At 68.3% G+C, this 17,465-nt stretch overlaps 2 protein-coding genes across 4 annotated transcripts; one reads left to right on the top strand and one right to left on the bottom strand.

The window, feature by feature from the left end:
• Positions 1-193: 193 nt before the first annotated feature.
• On the bottom strand, positions 194-9,753 carry MFSD12 (major facilitator superfamily domain containing 12). Its single transcript, XM_068420768.1, has 10 exons — positions 9,465-9,753; positions 4,868-5,078; positions 3,954-4,077; positions 3,527-3,724; positions 3,183-3,275; positions 2,988-3,080; positions 2,158-2,328; positions 1,816-1,910; positions 1,319-1,449; positions 194-639 (listed from the first exon to the last, which is right to left on the bottom strand). Exons 1-10 carry the CDS (start codon positions 9,751-9,753, stop codon positions 545-547), a joined length of 1,500 nt encoding a protein of 499 aa, XP_068276869.1. The 3' UTR covers positions 194-544.
• HMG20B (high mobility group 20B) lies at positions 9,549-17,416 on the top strand. 3 transcript variants are annotated; one of them, XM_068420774.1, is made up of 11 exons: positions 9,549-9,633; positions 11,260-11,362; positions 11,813-11,862; positions 13,788-13,893; positions 14,157-14,360; positions 14,573-14,693; positions 14,814-14,866; positions 15,079-15,154; positions 15,403-15,618; positions 16,035-16,167; positions 16,364-17,415. In XM_068420774.1, the coding sequence occupies exons 3-11, from the start codon at positions 11,825-11,827 to the stop codon at positions 16,374-16,376; spliced, it is 960 nt and encodes a 319-aa protein (XP_068276875.1). In that variant the 5' UTR covers positions 9,549-9,633; positions 11,260-11,362; positions 11,813-11,824; the 3' UTR covers positions 16,377-17,415. The 3 variants fall into 3 exon arrangements, with proteins under 3 accessions (XP_068276875.1, XP_068276874.1, XP_068276876.1); XM_068420773.1 differs by lacking the exons at positions 9,549-9,633; positions 11,260-11,362 and adding an exon at positions 11,369-11,390; XM_068420775.1 differs by lacking the exons at positions 9,549-9,633; positions 11,260-11,362; positions 11,813-11,862 and adding an exon at positions 12,015-12,667 and having other exon boundaries at positions 16,364-17,416.
• Positions 17,417-17,465: the final 49 nt, after the last annotated feature.

The following is a 17,465-nucleotide window of genomic DNA, read 5'->3' as shown; positions in this document are numbered from 1 at the left end:
AGGGGTAAAGGACGAGCGGGCGGCGCCGGGTCAGAGCCCCCGGAGCCCTTGGGGGCGCCCCAAACCACCCACCCCGCTCCTGCCCCCCAGCCGTGGGGTGCCCCCCCCGGAGCCCAGGCCCAGAGGGTCCCGCCCGCGCGGGTGAAGGGGCCCGGGGGGCCGCCCAGGGCGCGGATCCACGGTGAGAGGCGCTTTGTTGTGGGTTTTTCTTCTCCTTTTCCTCCTCCTTTAAAAAGTGCCGTTTGTACATACTGACCTTACAAAAGCAGGTTAAAGCGGGGGGGCGGGCGAGCGTCCCCACGCCGGGACCGACCCCCACCCGGCCCAGGGCCCTTCTAGTGTTACACTCGTGCGAGCACGGGGTGACATGACATCCTTCACGAGTCCCCGGGCAGGGCACGGCGGGGGGGACACCCGAGTCCAGCACAAGGTGACGGGGAGACAGGGCAGGGGCCCCCGAGCCCAGCGCCATCCCCTGCCGCAGGGTCCCTCCAGGCAGAGCTCGGTGGCCCGGCCACCGCAGCGGCCGAGGACACGGCCCGGCTCAGTTGACGGTGCCGCTCCGGCTCCTTCCCTCCATGCTGTCCGTCCCGCCGTAGGGCATCCCCGCTCCGCGCAGCCCCTGCAGGCACACGGCATCTGGGGGACGGAGGGAAGGCACTGGTTAGGAGCTGTGGTAGCTGCGGGGTGACCCACCACGTGCTGGCTGGGACCTTCTGGACTCTCCTGCCACCGGCACGAGGGGCCCTAGCCCGTCCCCAAGGCAGCACAGGGGGGTCCGTCCTCTCCCCCCACCCCAGCGCAAGGCACAGGCACACAGCAGGGCAGAGGGGCAGCTGCTGAGCTGGCACCGAGCACTGGTGCCTGGGTCCCTGGCGCGGCAAGGGGCACCCCGTCCCCAACCCTGCCCCCGCTTTGGCTACCAGCACGCAGAGCAGCCCCCGCCAGCCCTCGGTGACCCACGGGGTGCCAGGGTCAGCACAGCCATCGCAGGGCCGGGCAGGGGGGATCCTGCCCTCCTGGAGGGCACAGCAAGCAGGCGCAGCCTCCGGCTCCGGGGCCAGGAGCAGCCGAAGCAGAATGGCAGCCCTGCCCTGTGTGCCTACCATGGGGGTCCCCCCGCGGGCAGGGCCACAGACATCCCCGCAGCCAGCCCTGCCACGGCACCTGCTGCCGGGACAGGGCTCCTGCTGCCTCCCCGCAGCCGGGGCCATCTGGAAAGACACTTTCACTTCAGCCCAGGCTGGCGCAGGACATGGGGCTCCCAGTGTCCCCAGCCCCACGCCTGGTCCCGCTCGGTGCCCCCAGCCCCACTCACGGTAGCGGATACGGATGGGCCAGACCATGATGCAGCACAGAGCGGCGACGGCGGTGACAGCAATTCCTCCGGTGACCAACACCATCACCCAGTGGTAGAAGGTGACACAGGCAGGGCAGCAGAGCTCGGTCCTGCAGGGAGAGAGCAGGGATGTGGCTCGGTGGCCAGGACGGGAGCCTGGCCCAGCGCTGCCCAAGTGCCCTGGGGCTGCTGACAGCGGTCCCACGCCCTTGGTGTCAGGACTGGTTCACACTAGGACGTGAGGGAAAGGTCCTGGACAAGGAGAGAGGGCAGCACCCTGGACACTGAGATCCCCAGCCCCTTCATGCATCCCAGAGATGCAGCCCTTGTCTGGGGCCAGAAGAGAAGCCGAGGAAGGATTTAGGACAAATCAGAGCTGGTTTCCACCCATGTCTCTCACTCCCAACCAGGGATATTTGCTGGCGATGTAGCTGAAGCTGCCACTGGGAGGGTTCCCGCCCTGCAGGGATGCTTACGGGCACGGGTGCAGGTTCTGGATCGCCATCACAGCCAGGCCGTTGGCCATCTTGTCGGTGAAGCTCATGGAGCCATAGACGAAAGCGCCGCTGTGCTGCGAGGGAAGAGGAAACCTCGTCGGGCACCAGGCCAGCCCTGCCACGCAACCGGGCACTGGCAGCGAGAGCCTTGTGCCCTCTCATGGGCAGAGCCCACATTACAGCAGCGCCCAGGCACGGGGCGCAGGGCTGCCCACACCCCGCAGCACAGCCCCCTCGCAGGGGTCCCCTTCCCCCCCGACCCTGGGCTCCGAGCCCCGCTGTGACACCCCGGTCTGTCCCGGCCGGGAGGAGCAGAGATACCGTGTTGGTGCCGATGAGGTCTGCTGTCATGGAGAGCGAGGTGACCAGGATCGTGGCGGAGCCGGCCCCAAGCAGCACGGCCGCCCCGTAGATCTCCGCTCCCATCTCCCTGGCCAGGGTCACCCAGGAGGCAAAGGCCAAGATCACCAGGATGCCCACGAAGTAGGTCAGCTGCTCCGGTCCAGTGTGGGGACAGGCAGAGGGAGAAGGGAGAGCTCAGACCCCGGCTCGGCAGATGCCCAGCAAGGCAGGGGGGAGCGGGGAGGGCACGGGGGGCAGCTGCTGCCTAGGACCCACCGGGGACAGCCCCGGATCTCTCCCAGCGCAGGGGTCCAGGCCGTGTCAGCAGAGCGGCAGGCAGGGTGCCCGCGGCGGGCACGGGGACACGCACCCGGCAGGAGGGGTGGGGGCGTATGGGGGGACGGTGCTCGTCGCAGTGCGGAGGGGGATACACTGGAGGGGCAGCCCCCCTGTGCGGGCACTGCAGACCCCCACACCCCCACGCCTGCCCAGCCAAGCCCTCCCTCTGCCTCTCACGGGTACCATGGGGCTCTCCCGGCCAGTCAGGGCTGCACAGGACAGGCTGACTCTGGACCAGCCTCAGAGATGTGCAGGATAGGCCCATGCCCCCTCACCCTGCCCACCACCCGCACCGTCCCAGTGGGATCCGTGCTGCATCAGGGGCTCATCTGCAGAGGATGCAGGAGGGGTCCCTGCTCTCCAGCCAGGCTCAGGGGTGCTGAGTGCTCTGCTCACTTGTGCAGTCAGGATCTGGCCCCTGGGCCTCACCGTGGGTCTAACTCAAAGCTCCCCAGGCCCCCAGGACTCACATTTCGACCTATCCACTTATTCACAGGCTTCATGAGGAAGGAGGAGAGGAAGCCGCTGACGTACATCACCAGGGGGATGGTGGCGATGTATTTCTGCAAGAAACACCGACAGGGAGAAGGTGAGCTCCGGACCGTCGGCACAGGACCCCCGCCCAGGCGGCCCCGACAGGCAGGTGGGGCCCTGCTCTGCCCCACCTTGGGCAGCAGCAGCGAGTTGGTCAGGTACATGCCGATGTAGGTCTGGGACAGGTTGACGATGAGCCTGGTGGACATGTAGAGCACCGCGACCTGCGAGGGGACAGGGACAGGGCAGCACCGCTCAGCCTGTGCAGAGCGGCGGTAGGGGAGGCTGGACCTTCCGTGCCCAGCCCTGTCATGGCACAGATGCCCACCGAGAAGGGGACGGCCCCCCTGACGTGGTAGGTGGTGCCCAGCACAGCCCGCCTCTCCATCCTCACCCGCAGCAGGGGTGCATCCCAGTGCCAGGGGATGCCCACAGCACCCGGCCCGGGCACCGCCAGCCCTGCCCGCAGCCGTACCTGGTAGAAGGCGGGCTCCAGCAGCCAGTCCTTCCAGATGAGCAGCGGGCGCGGGGGGCTCGCAGGCTCCTTCTGCAGCAGCGGCGCGTTCTCCTCCAGCCGGGGCAGCGAGCCCGGGGGGGACGGCTTCTCTTTGGTGCCCAGGTGGAAGATGAGGGAGAACACGGCCCCCAGCCCCACCACGATGAGGGACAGGTTCTGGGTGGGGCAGAGGGGGTGAGCAGAGCACAGGGTGCCCTTTGCCTGCCCACCATCCACCCCCCCGCAGTCTGCAGGATAAAGAGGGGTTCCCAAAAGCGCAGGGAGAGCTCAGCGCGGCGGGTGACATTTCAGGGCACTGCTATGTCACCCCCTCCAGTACCTCCCCAGTCGAGCCGTGTCCCACCCAGGGAAGAGAGGACCCCAGGGACTGAGCCCTGCCTCTTACCCGAAATATCGGGACATCCTGGATGCCCAGGTGCTCCAGGCGGTCAGGCTGGTCCACCTGGAAGTTCAGCAGGAGCCAGGCCAGGCCGTACACAGTGATGTTGGCCATGACGGTGAAGGCGTACCTGGGGGGAGACAGCACCCAGGGTGACACCGAGGGGCCAGCGCAGCGCCGGGCACAGCAAGGACACCCCGACCCAAGGCTGCCCTCCAGCCAGCTTTGCACCCCAGTGGCAGCGCTGAGGTGACACCTCCAAGAGCACGCAGCATCTGGCTGGGCATTGGCCTTACTGGTGCACCTCCCAGCATGCCCAGTCCAAGCTTCATGGCATGACTGGGAGAAAACCAAGATCCCTCCAGGTCAGCCTGCGCACCCTCCAGTCACAGCCCCAAGGATGCCCCGAGCTGCCCAGCCCGGTGCCCCCAGAACCAGACCCTGTGGCCCAAGGGTCACCCAGCGCTGCCCTTGTCCCCCTGCCTGGCTGCTATCCCATCCCTGCTCGCCCGCCAGCCGGGGAACCTCCTCCCACCGGGGCAGATCACCAAGCCCTGCTCCAGCTGACAAACACCCCTTCCCGCAGCCCAGTCCTGCCGGGTAAGCGGCACCGAGCCGGGCTCTGCGCACGGGGCTGGCCCTGGGGCCGTCCCCTCCTGGCATCAGGACATTCCCTCCTGGTACCAAAGGGTTTGGGCCACCAACCCAGAAGACCAGTGTCACTTGGACACATCTCCTGTAGGACACCCACACAGCCCAGTCCTGGTCCTGCTGTACTGAGGACTCGAGTGTGCCATGGCACCCAGGGGACATCAGTCCCGTGGCACCCAGGGGACCTCTTGTCACACAAGCGATGGGACCCAGCCCAGGCAGAGCTGCTCCCCCGGCTTCAGGGGACACCCAGGCCTGGCCGTGCTCACCTGAAAGCTGTGAGCTCCACCTTCTCATGGTCACTGGTGACCAGCTCGGGGATGAGGGACAGGTGGGAGACCTGTGTGGCCGCCCAACCGAACTGGAAGATGACGATGAAAGGGAGGTAGTAGATGAAGGCTGCCCACTGCGGGGTGTTCTCCTTGCAACCCAGGCAGGGGTTGAAGATGAAGGGGAAGGACACAAGGACGCAGGTGGTGCCTGGAAGAGAGCGGAGTGGTGGCGGCTGCAAGCCCTGTTTCCCTGCGACCCCGATGGCCCCAGCTGGCTCAGACACAGCTGGACAGACACACAGCCCTCTGCCAGGACAGATCCCACCCCCCAGGGCTGGGGAGGGAGGCGGGCGCCTTACCCCAGCCAGGTGAGACACTTGGAGCCCCAGACGCCCCCTCACCCCATCCCGCACAGGGTGATGCCCTTCCCTCTCGCACCCAGCAGCGAGACAGACAGACACTTGCCAGCAGACTTTTCCCCAGTCAAGGTCCCCCCAAAAAGTGCGGCGCCACCTCCCACCTGCTCTGTCCCCCTCAAAACGCCAGAGGACAGACGCTCACGCCGTCACGACACGCAGCCAACAAGGGCTTCTCTCCCCCTCTCCACCCTGGAGATACGTGCCAAGGACACGCGCCACCCTGCCGCCTGCCCGAGGGCGATAAGGCACCCCAAGGGCCAGGAGGGCCCCCAAGGTCCCGCGGGCTCCGGCCCAGCCCATCTGGCCCCTTGTCCCTTCTCCCGTGGGGCTGGCAGAGGGAGCCACGCTCCCTCCACGCTTGCAGAAGTCACCTGCAGAGCGATGGCCAGGGACACGCGAGTGCGATGGGGGGACAGGAGCAGACCTGCCCCCCACGCCAGGCTCTGAGCCACGGGAAGGTCCCGGCTGAGTCAGGGACAGCGGAGCCAGACTCCTCCCTGTGCCGTAGCGTGACGCGTGGGGACGCCTGTGTGGAGCAGGCAGGGACAGGCTGGCTTCTCCCTCCCCTTCACAAGGTTACGGAGGAAATCTGCTGCGACGCTCCGCTGCTCCCAAGGCCCAGGCCCCGACAGCCACGTGCCCTGTCCTGCGTGTCCCCAGCTTCACCGGGCGCTGCCAAAGAGCCGCGGGAACCTGTTCCCATAGCTGAGGGGAACCTGCAGCCGCTTCACCAGGTCCCCAAGGTCCCCTCTCTGGGGGACTTTGCAAGATCCTCCTTCTCACGAGCGATTTCTCCTCCTCTCACCCATGAGCAGCAATTCCTCCCCCTCATCGCTTCCGTGTGGCACGGCCACCCCAGCTGCCGCAGGACTGGGGCAAAGCGGTTCTCCCTGCGCCGAGGGCAGGCAGCGGCGACCCCGGCCCAGCTTGGATCCATCCTGAGCAAGGACCCCGGCAGGGTGCTGGGTGCTGCCCTGCACCGGCTCACAGCCGGCCCTGGTGCTCCAGGAGCTCCCTGAAGGACAGAGCACTCAGGCACACCGTGGTGTCTCTGCCCCAGACAAGCCACCAGGATGGGAAAGGTCCGAGAAGGTTCAGACCAGACGAGAACAGACCCCCTTTGCTCACTGGTACAGGGCTGCTGGTTTTAACCGAGCCACGTCTGGAGGATCGAGGAGGCTCTGCCCCCTCCCCAGTCCCAGGGCCCCGCAGGGTCGGGCTCTGCGGTCCCCTAAGGGCTGCAAGGGACTTGCCCGTGTCCCCAGGGGAGTGCTGGGGCCGGAGCTGTGGGTCCCTGGCTGCTGCGGCCTCCCTGTCCGCCCCTGTGCCCACCCATGAGGCACCACCGCCATCACACATGAGCCACTGCCACCAACACACACGAGCCACCAACACACACGAGCCATTGCCACCATCACACATCAGCCACTGCCCCCATCACACACATAGGAGCCTCCTCACGGCCCCCAGGGACAGGCAGGGCCACCCCCACGGAGCTGTGCTCCTCTGGCACGGGGCTGTGAGCTGCACCCCGACACTCGCACATCCCCCAAGCGAACGCAGCTTCGCTGTGAGCCAGAGGGGTCCTGGGGACACCCCACTCTCCTGCGGGAGCCCCCCAGGACCACCCTGCCCATCCCTGCAGACCCCCACACAGGCAGCAGAGGTCCAGGCTCTTGCGTGCCAGCCCCACGGGGCAGGATCACGGGAATGCCAGGCTGCTCGGCCCGGGCGCCCCGGGCAGGGAATTTGGGACAGCGCTGCCAGACAGGCTCAGACAGGCATCAAAGAGCCGCATCCTTCCCAGCCCACCGCGGTAGGAAGCTGCCCCCCAAAAAAGCCAGCGAGCGACAGGCTGGGGTGTGGGGTGATCCACCCAGGGCCGCCGGCATCGGCAGCCCAGCGCCGTGGCGGGGAGGCGCCTTGGTGGGGAGATGCCACTGATAGCAACTCGTGGTATCTTCCCCCCTCGCCCCGAGGCTGCGGTTTCACAGCGTTTCCTCTGATCTGAGCACGGGTTGCCACCACATCAGCTGCCCCGCTCCCACGCGAAGCGTCTCGCCGCAGCGTGACCGAGCGAGCCGAGCACTCACCGGCACAGCCGGCTCCAACGGGTTTGCTGCCCCGCTCGGTCACACCGCGGTCAGCCAAGGGAGGTGGTGGGGTACCCCCATCTTCTAGCAACAACCCACGCTGGGGCTGGGGGGACGCAGCCTCCACCCGTGCTGCCGGGGCGGCTGCAGCCCCTCCAAGCTGTGATTCACAACTTCCCCTTCGGGGCACACGAGGCAGCACCCAGCTGGAGCCGACCTGCCCGTGGAGGGGGGGAAAGCACAGCCCCAGCAGCTTCCCTAAATCGAGGGTGCAGACCTAGCTGACACCGTGGCGGGGGGTGAAGCTGCCCCCCCAACACCCTTCCGGACTCGCCAAACAAAACCCTGGGGAGATCAGCCGCCGGATCAGGCTATCGTTGGGCTGCACGAAGCGGCTGGCCGAGATAAAGCTGGAATCAAGATAACAGCACCCACACTACAACCACCCTCTCTCCGTGTGGGTCCACTCCGGGCGAGCCGGCACTCAGGCGTTACGGTGCCGTTACCCGGAGGAAGCACCGAGGGTCTTTATCTCTGGCTGTTGAAGGATGTTTCTTCACGCTAACTGCCCCGTCCCCCACCGCCAGCTCAGCAGGGACGGGGCAGGCTCCTGCGCCGGCTGCGGCACCAAGGACCCCTCTCCAGGTCACGCTGTCCCCTCAGAAAGGGACCCCAGCGCTGGCGGCCCCACCAGCCCCTGCACTTCACCACATTTGGTGACCCCGGGGCAGGATACAGGACAAGCTCCCGTTAGTAACTCACCGAGCCGCTGCCTCTGTCACATCCCCACGGGGCCCTTACTCATCGGGCACCAATCCTTCCCCTGCTGCCAATGCAGCACATGGGGTGCCCAGCCCTGGCGCGGTCAGCAGCCCTGTGCCCCAGGGTCACCCATGGGGACAGCCGAGAGCTGCCCTGCCACAGGCCAGTCCCTGGCAAACCCCAGGCTCCCGGGAAAGCCCAGATTTTACCGTTGGTCGCGTTTTTGCTGTAGCATTGAGGAAGCACGCAGCTCTCACCCCGACTCGATGCCACCCCCACACAGGGGGACGCAGGGACACCCTGCAGCCCCCCGCCACCACGCAGGTACGGCCCGAGGGACAGCGGGGAGCCCCGGGCTGTGACTGCCCAGGCAGCACCCGCTGCTGTGGCACGGGCCACCGGGACAGGGACAGTGCCCAGGCAGGATGGGGACACCGCGGTGCCCCTTCCCCACCCAGGTTCAGCCATCCGTGCCTGGGGGATCCCCGAGCACCCCGCTGTCCCCCACACATGGGGCACCCCAGTCCCCACCTCATGGCCATGGGGAATGCTGCCCCTCCATATGGGCACCCCAGAAAGGCACCTCCCGCTCTGCCCCCTCCGCGCAGGTCACCTCGGGTCCATCTCCCCCCACCCAGGGCACCCAGGAAAGCCCCCCTGGGGCAGCCCCCCTTCCGCAGGGGGTCTGCTCCCTTCCACCCCAGGGCACCCATTTCTGCTCGCCCCTGGGGCTGCCCCTCTCCATCTGGGGGGGACCCAGTCCCCACCTCACAGCCACGGGGGCTGTTCCCCGCTCCAGGCAGGAGGCTCCAGGTCTGGGGCTGACCCTCACCCCAGAAAGGCTCCCTCAGGGCCACCCATCTCCAGGGAGGCTTCCCTCCACACAGAGCACCCTCCATCCAGGGCAACCCCAGGGCTGACCTCCCACCCTGGAAAGGTGCCCCTGAGGCTGTCCCCCCTCACTCAGAGCACCCCAGAAAGGCACCCTTGGTCCCATTCCCCCCCAGGGCCCCCCAGAAAGGCACTCTGGAGCTGATCCTGCACCCCAGAAAGGCTCCCCCGGGGCTCCCCATCTCCACCCAGGGCACCCTGGACTAGCACCCTCGGTTTCCCCATCCAGGACACCCCAGAAAGCCCCCACCCGGGGCCACCCCTCTCCACCCCGGGCACACCAGAAGGGCTCCCCCAGGGCCACCCCTCTCCACCCAGGGCACCCTGGACTGGCACCCTCGGTACCCCCCGTCTCTGGGGCTGACCCCGCACCCCAGAGCCCCCCAGCCGAGCCCCCCCGCTCCCCCCCCCCCAGCCCCTCGCACCCACCGGCGAGGTGCCAGCCCTTCCTCCGGCCGCAGCGGCCGCAGCCGGTGGAGCGGTCGGCCTCGTAGCCCAGGAGCGGCGTGCAGAGCCCGTCGGCCGCCTGCCCCGCCAGCAGCAGCGCGCCGGCCAGGCGGTGCCCGTAGCCCAGCACGGCGTGCAGGAACAGCAGCAGGTACGTGAACCACAGCGCGGCGCACAGGTCGTTCAGGAAGTGCCCGGCCGCGAAGCTCAGCCGCGCCCGCAGCGGCAGCCCCGGGGCCGCCCCGCCGCCACCGGCACCGGGCTCCGCCATGCCGCCCGCCCGCACCGCCGGGACGGGCCGGGCCGGGACATGGCGGGGCGGGGCGGGGCTGCGGCCCTGCCCGGCCCCGCCACCCTGGGCCCCCCCCCTCCATCCCCGCCCTCCCGGGCCCCCCCGCCACCCCCACCCCCCCCCCGCCACCCCGGGGCTCCCCCCGCCCCCGCCGTCCCGGGGCTCCCCCCCCGCGCTGCTCCGAGCGGTGCCCGCGGGGGGTCCTCAACCTCCCCCCCGCAAGGCCGGGGGCGCCGGGACCCTGGAGCGGGGTACGGGGGTCGCCAGGACTCCTGGTGTTGGGCACTGGAACCGGAGGGGGGGGTACTGGGGTCACTGGGACGCTGGGGTGAGTACTGGGACCATGGGGGCCCCCCACTTCCGTGCATACTGGGCTCACTGGGAGCAGTGTGGGGGTACTGGGGTCACTGGGATGCTGGGATGACTGCCGAGGTCATGGGGACCCCCTGGCTGGGTGGGTATTAGGGTGACTGGGAGCAGTGTGGGGCTACTGGGGTGACTGGGATCTCCCCTTGTATAAGTAATAGGGTGTCTAGGACCAGTATGGGCAGTAGTGGGGTCACTTGGACCCCCCTTGAGGGGAGTACTGGGGTCACCAGCACTTTGGGGTGACTACTGGCATCATGGGGACCCCCCATCTGGGTGCATACTGGCATCACTGGGAGCAGTGGGGGCATACTGGGGTGACTGGGACTTCCTCTTGAGTAAGTACTGCGTGACCAGGACCAGTATGAGCTGTACTGGGATCACTGGGACCGCCCTTGGATGGAGTACTAGGGTGACTGGGACTCTGGGGTGACTACTGGCATCATGGGGACCCCCAACTGGATGCATACTCGGGTCACTGGGAGCAGTGTGGGGGTACTGGGATGACTGGGACCTCCTTTTGAGTAGGTACTGGGGTCACTGGAACTAGTATGGTCAGTGCTGGGGTCACTAGGATCGGTACAGGGAGTAGTGGGGTTAGTGGTTGCCCACTTTGGGGAGAGTACTGGGGTCACTGGGAGCAGTGGGGAGGAGGTTCAGGGCCATTGGGACCACAAGGGTGGGCGTTGGGGCTACTGGGAGCAGCCATGGGGTTACTGGGAGCGGTGGGGAAGGGTAACTGGAGTCTCTGGGACAGCCCTGAGGTGGGCACTGGTGTTACTGGGAGCAATGGGAGGATACTGGGATCACTGGGAGCAGTGATCACTGGGGCCACTGTGCCCCCCTGAGGTCCCTCCCGGGGCTCCCCGAGGGGGCACCGCAGGCACCCGCGGGGGGTCGGGTGCGGTGGGCCCCAGTCCGTGCCCATGCCGTTGCCCCTTTAAGGCGCTGCCCCCTTTCCCCCCCCATCACTTCCCCGTCCCCACGCCGGTTGCTGATTGGCGGGCAGCCTGCCGCGCGCGCCCAGCTCACCGCACGCGCACGCGCCGCGCCGGTAGGCCCCGCCCCCTCCTCGCCCCGCCCCCTCTGACCGCTTACCTCTGACGTGAACCGTTCCAGCCAATCCGCGTTAGGTTACGCTCTCCACGGCTCCGCGCGAGCGGCCAATCGGAAGCGCCGAGGCGGGCTCCTACTTTGCATAATAATAGAGGGGCGTGGCCAGGTGAGGAAGAGAAGCGGCGGCGGGGAAGGTGGGGGGGGCGGTCCCGGGGGTCCCGGGCGGGGGTCCGGGGGGGTCCCGGGGGCGGGGGGTTCTGCTGGGGGGCCCGGGGGGTCCCGGGAGCGGGGGGTCCCGCTGGGGGGTCCCGGGGGCGGGGGGTCCTGCTGGGGCCTCCGGGCGGGGGTCCGGGGGGATGGCGGGGGGGCGATGTGTGGGGCTGAGCCTGCTGGGGGGCAGCGGTGGGGTCGCGGGGAGGGGGCTGGAGCTCGTGCTGGGGGCGGGGGGCTGCCGGGGGAGCAAAGGAGGGGCTGGCTGGGGAGGAGGCGCCGTTGGGGGGGTCTGAGGTGTCCCCCCGGGGAAGGGCGCCCCGAGGGGGGGCTTTGGCGAGGGTGGCGGGGCCGCCGGTGCGCCCCAGCCCCCGCCCGCGGTGCCAGCGCTGGCTCTGTCCCGCAGGACCCCGCAGCCATGGCCCACAGCACCAGGCAGCCGCCCGCCGCCATGCTGTAAGTGCCCCCCGCCGCGCCCGGGCCCGTGTCCCCCCGTGGGCCGCCCGCCTGGCCCCTGCCAGGCCCCTTTGTCCCGTGCTAACGGGTGGCCGGTCTCGCCGCGGGGCCTTCTGGGAGTTTTGGGGACCCCCGTCCCCTCTGCAGGCTGCGCCGCTCCCCCCTGGCCTGCCTGGCGGGGTAGTGGGTGCTGCCGGGCGCGGGGAGACTCGCTGGGGAAGAACCGGCTCACGGGACCGAGACAGCGCGGTCTGCGTTCCCGCGGGGTGAGCCGCGTGCCGTCGAGGGCGGCGGGTGCCGGAGCGGACCGGCCGAGGGAGGCTCAGCTGAGAGGAGGAATCTTGCCTGAAATAACTTTACTTTTTAAAGCTTTCTGAGGCACGCGAGGAATCCGCGTCGTGGGGGGGGAGGCAGAGATCTGGCGGCTGGTGGTGGAGGGTGTCGGCGCGTTCCCGGCCGTGGCGGCTGAGCGCCGCGATACCGTGTGGGCAGCACCAGGGATGTTTCTGTTAGAGCTGGCAGAGAAAGCCAACGGCCGGCCGTGCCCATGCAGAGCCTCAGGGATGGTTTTTTCCCCCCAGAAGATGGAAGAAGAGATGGTCTCACACCTTCCCGTAGGCTTTTGTGTGAGCGTGGGGGTGCAGGGCTGGTCGGGCTTGGATCCCGATGGGAAGAGCTCGTGCCGGGCACCCGCTCCCTCTGCAGGGACCAGCGCAGGGACAGGCGGTGTCCCCGGGGGCTGACAGGAAGGGCCCCTGTCAGACTGATCGCAAGGGCGGCTCGTGCGGGTGATGACCCGACAGCGGTAGGTTGGGGTCTCTGTGGGGACTTGGGTTTACACCAGGTACGTGATGTGACAAGCAGGCGAGAGAAGCTCTGGTGCCCCCCAAGCGGGTCGGGATCCATCTGGCTTTTGGTGCACAGCGGCGGTTTCTTCCTTTGCTGGGGCTGGTGCTCGGCCCTGTGCTCGTTACCGGGTCTTGTGACTTGGATGAAACCCAAGCGAGCGCCGTTTGCTGCAACTCTCGAGCCCTTCGTGGCTCCCCCCACGGGGGGGCCTGGGCACACTCTGACGGAGCAGGAGCTGCGTTGGGGACCGTGGGGTGCGAGTGGGGCAGGGGCTTGGCTGTGTGATGGAGCCGGGGAGCCCCGGGGCAATGCTGCAGCGGGGCTGTGGGTGCTCAGCCGGCGCAAGGAGCCTCCGCTGAGCCGGGTGCTGGGCCCGCATCCTCGCTGAAGGCCGATGCTGCTCTGTAAAGACGAGGCAGCGAGTTGGAGAGCGGGAGTCGGGGCAGCCAGCCCTGCCTTAGAGCCGCTCGGCCATCTCGGAGCTGGCGGCAGGAACCTGGTGGAGCACTTGTGGCTGGAGCGGGTCGAGCCGGCGCCCTGCCCTCACCCTCTGCCCTGAGGGTTCTCCTCATCCCCGGCAGCGCTTGTGCTGGGCGTGGGTGATGCTTCCCGGCGGTGCCCCTGGAGCCAGGGTCCAAACCCGCGCAGCTCCTCCTCCCTTGCGGAGGAGGATCAGCTGGTTCGTGCTGCTCCTCGCCCAGGTGTGCGAGCCGCGGTGGCACGCAGGGGTGTGACCGTCGCTGTTACCTGCCCCCAAGAGCAGCGCTGGCAGCTCCCGGCCCCCTTCCAGATGTCACTGGAAGGTCCCAGAGTCGTCACAGGACCCAGGGGCAGCTTTTGTGTGCCCAGGACTGCCCTGCTCGCCCGGTGCTGGGCTCTGCTCGAGCCCCATCACGCAGCTGTGGCCTCCCCTCGCAGGGGAACGGGGGCTCCCGGGCTGGTAGCGGTTTTGGGGGCTGTTCGGGTGGGTGAGAGCTGGGGGATCCAGCAAGCGCGAGGCCGCGCTGCTGGGGGACGTGTCGCCATCAGTCCCGGTGGTTTCCCAGCCCTTTCTGATGGGTTCTCTCTGGCTGCAGACATGCCTCGGGCAAAGCTCAGCATGGAAACTTCCTGGTGGCCATCAAGCAGGAGAAGGGCGAGTCGGCACGGACGAGCGGTGAGAAGCCGCACGGCGAGGAGGAGGTGAGCTCCGGTGCCCGCATCCCGCCCCGCGCGGTCCCGGGAGCGGGGTCTGTGCTGCCCAGCCTGGGGCTGGCCCTCCGCTCGCCCTTGAGCAGCCCAGGCGAGCCCGTGGCTACGGCCGTGGCCCAAGGAAAGGCCCAGACCTTCACTCGAGGGAGGGGAGGCCCAGGCGGGTCCGCAGGCTGCTCTGTGTCCTGCCGGCGCGATGGCGTCGTGTGCTCTGATCCGTGACGGCTTGTCCCTTTGCCTTCGCTGGGTGCCAGCCGGTGAAGAAGAGGGGCTGGCCCAAGGGCAAGAAGAGGAAGAAGATCCTTCCCAACGGCCCCAAAGCCCCTGTGACGGGCTACGTGCGTTTCCTGAACGAGCGGCGCGAGCAGATCCGCACGCAGCATCCCGACCTGCCCTTCCCGGAGATCACCAAGATGCTGGGCGCGGAGTGGAGCAAGCTGCAGCTCTCCGAGAAGCAGGTACCGGCCCCCAGGAGAGACCCCCCCTGCCCAGGGCTGGGCAGCACGCTCCAGAGCCGGCACCCCAACCCCCTTCGCTCGCTGCCTGGCTGCAGCTCCCCAAAGGGAGCTTCTCCCAGGACCGGTGGGCTGGTGAGCAGGAGCGGGGAGGGGTCAGCAGCCCCCCGGGGAGCCCGGGGCTGAGCCAGGCTGAGGACCCTCTGTGACCGTAGCGGTACCTGGATGAAGCGGAGCGGGAGAAGCAGCAGTACATGAAGGAGCTGCGGGAATACCAGCAGTCGGAGGCGTACAAGATGTGCACGGAGAAGATCCAGGAGAAAAAGATCAAAAAAGGTGGGTTGTGGGAGCAGTGGTGGCCAGCGTCGCTGCGGGGTCCGGCAAGGCGCTGCCAGAGCCTCGGGGAATGCTGGGCTGGCTCCGAGGGGTAACCATAACCTCCTTCCTCCTTTCCAGAGGACGCGGGCTCTGGGGCAGTGAACACCCTGCTGAACGGGCACCCGCACAAGGTAAGGCCCCGGCACGTCTGCCTGTGTGTGGGGAAACTGAGGCACGTGGCACTGCCGATTCGGCCTGTGGGAACTGGGCTGACTGCAGAGAGTGGCAGGAGGCAGAGCGTAGCTGACCTGTCCCTGTGCCTCCTCTCTGCCCAGCCCCAAGGAGATGGGGGTCCCCTTGGGTGGGCTCAGCCCTGCCTGATCCGTCCCCTCCCGTCCCCCAGGCTGGTGAGTGCGGTGACGCCTTCTCCACCTTCGACGTGCCCATCTTCACGGAGGAGTTCTTGGACCAAAACAAAGGTGAGGGGCTGGGCTGTGGGGTGGGGGCTGCTGGCGCAGCCCGTGTCCCGCGGGGCAGGACCGTGGCTGGCGCTGGGTGCGAGCTCCAGGCGGGTGAGGCTGGATGGAGGGACCAGATCCTGGCTGGAGCCTGGGGGTTGGTGACGCTGAGCCTCTTGGAGGAGTCGGGGCAGGGGAAGAGATTGGGTTTGGGATGAGGGAGTGGGGTCAGCAGGGCCGCCCCTGCTGACACCGCCCGGTCCCGGCAGCGCGGGAGGCCGAGCTGCGGCGCCTGCGGAAGATGAACACGGAGTTTGAGGAGCAGAACGCCATCCTGCAGAAGCACACGGAGAGCATGAACTGTGCCAAGGAGAAGCTGGAGCAGGAGCTGGCGCAGGAGGAGAGGCAGACCCTGGCCCTGCAGCAGCAGCTGCAGTCCGTGCGGCAGGCTCTCACCGCCAGCTTCGCCTCCCTCCCCATCCCTGGTGAGTTCGGGGCAGCCGTGGGGACCAGCCTGCTGCTGGGACCCCGTGGCCGTGGGGAGGGGCACCCATGTGGTACAAGCCGGAGCGATGGGGTGGTGATAAATGCTCATCTGCTGATGGGACAGGATCCTGGAGCACTCGGGGGGGCTCTCCGGGGAGCCCAGGGATGTGGCAGCCGGTTGGCCCCCGTAGAAGGTGGTGGGACAACTGGGAACTGTCCTCTGGAGCCGTAGCCACGGCTGTGCCCGCAGGGCAGAGGTCAGCCCAGATCCTTCTGTTCTGGGCTGGTGTTGGTGCAGGCTCTGCCCTGCGGGAGGTGGCACCTGGTGTCCAGGGTCCCTTCCCCAGCCACCAGCACGATGGGCAGGGCTGGGTGGGGACTCGCTGGCCCTGCTGACCGTGCTGCCGCCTCTCAGGCACCGGGGAGACCCCCACGCTGAGCACCCTGGACTTCTACATGGCCAAACTGCACAGCGCCATCGAGAGCAACCCGCTGCAGCACGAGAAGCTGGTGGTGCGCATCAAGGAGATCCTGTCCCGGATAGCCAGGTGAGCCGGGCAGGGCCAGCACACGGGGCCCTCGTGTCCCAGCGAGCACCGGGGCTGCTGGCTCAGCCCGTGGCAGGGTGGGTGATGGAGCCGAGCAGGGGAGGTGCGGGCGGAGAGGGGCTCAGAGCTGCTCCAGGCGGTTGTGGGAGGGAGCAGCCACCCGCTGTGATTCAACCCTGCTCTCCTCCCTCTTCAGCGAACACCTGTAAGAGGACCAGTCCCTCCCGGAGCCCGGGGCCGGCCGGACCACGGCCCTGTCCCTTGGTGCTCACGCAAGGGACAGTCTCCGCTGGTGGTCCGGCTGCTTCCCCCTCCACCCCACGCACCTCGCTGGAGAAGTGAGCTGGGACATCCCCCAGTCCCGGTGCGGCCGGGCCCCGTGGCTGCACCATCTCCCAGGACCTCGAGCTTCTGGGGACAAAGCGGTGACAGGGCTGAAGACCCCAGCCAGCGCGGGGGCCAGTGGTGGGCGTGAGCATCCCCCCGCTCTCCGGTGAGCTCCCCGGCTCCCGCAGCTCCGCCGCGCTAACCCAGAGGCTCCCTGAAGTCTCTCCCGTGGCACGTGAGGCGCCTGCGGGTTACTGGCTTGAAGTGAATCAGCCTCTTCTGGGGTGTCCCCAGGTGTCCCCGGGGCTGCTGCTCACCACCCTGCGATGGAGGGGGGGCAGCCAGGTGCCCTGGGAGCCCTGGGGCTGCCGCTGGCCCCTGCATCAGCCCCGGGAGCCGCTCGGTCCCCCGTCCCGCAGCGGGGGAGGCGGCACGCTCCTTCCCCCCGCCTCTTGCTTTATTTAATCTTCCCACTTCCCCTCGCCGCTCCCCCGTGGGTGCCCGTGTCACCCTGCCTGTCACCTCTCCTTCCCCCGTGCCTCTGGGACCAGGCAGGGCAGCTCCTGCCCTCTGCAGCCATGGTGGAGGGGGAGCCAGGCCCGACCCGTTCCTCCCGCGGGGCGATGCGCAGGCGTTCGGCTCCTGCCTCCCTGCCCGAGCCCAGCCTGCGTCGTGGGACCACCGTGGCGGCAGCGTGTCCTGGCCGTGCTGCGCTGGGGCCGGCCGGCCCCGGGGCTGCCTGTCACTAATCTCAGACTGTGTAATTAGAGAGTGTCTTATTTTCTTACTAGCACTACGTTGCTCTGGCCGCGGGTTTAACCCGGGGCTGGCGTGCGCCCGCCCGTCTCTCGCCTGCGAGGTCCGTGCTCTGTAGATGAGTCTCCTGGTTGCCATCTCCTGGTGGCCGCTTGGCTTGGGATGGAGATGGGAGCGAATAAACGTGGGAGAAACAACCAGCCTGGGCTCTGTGT

This window comes from Nyctibius grandis, chromosome 31 (assembly GCF_013368605.1).
Source record: "Nyctibius grandis isolate bNycGra1 chromosome 31, bNycGra1.pri, whole genome shotgun sequence".
Classification (NCBI taxonomy): Eukaryota; Metazoa; Chordata; class Aves; order Nyctibiiformes; family Nyctibiidae; genus Nyctibius; species Nyctibius grandis.
The sequence above is the reverse complement of the archived record's forward strand: the minus strand, read 5'-3'. Positions and strand labels throughout refer to the sequence as shown.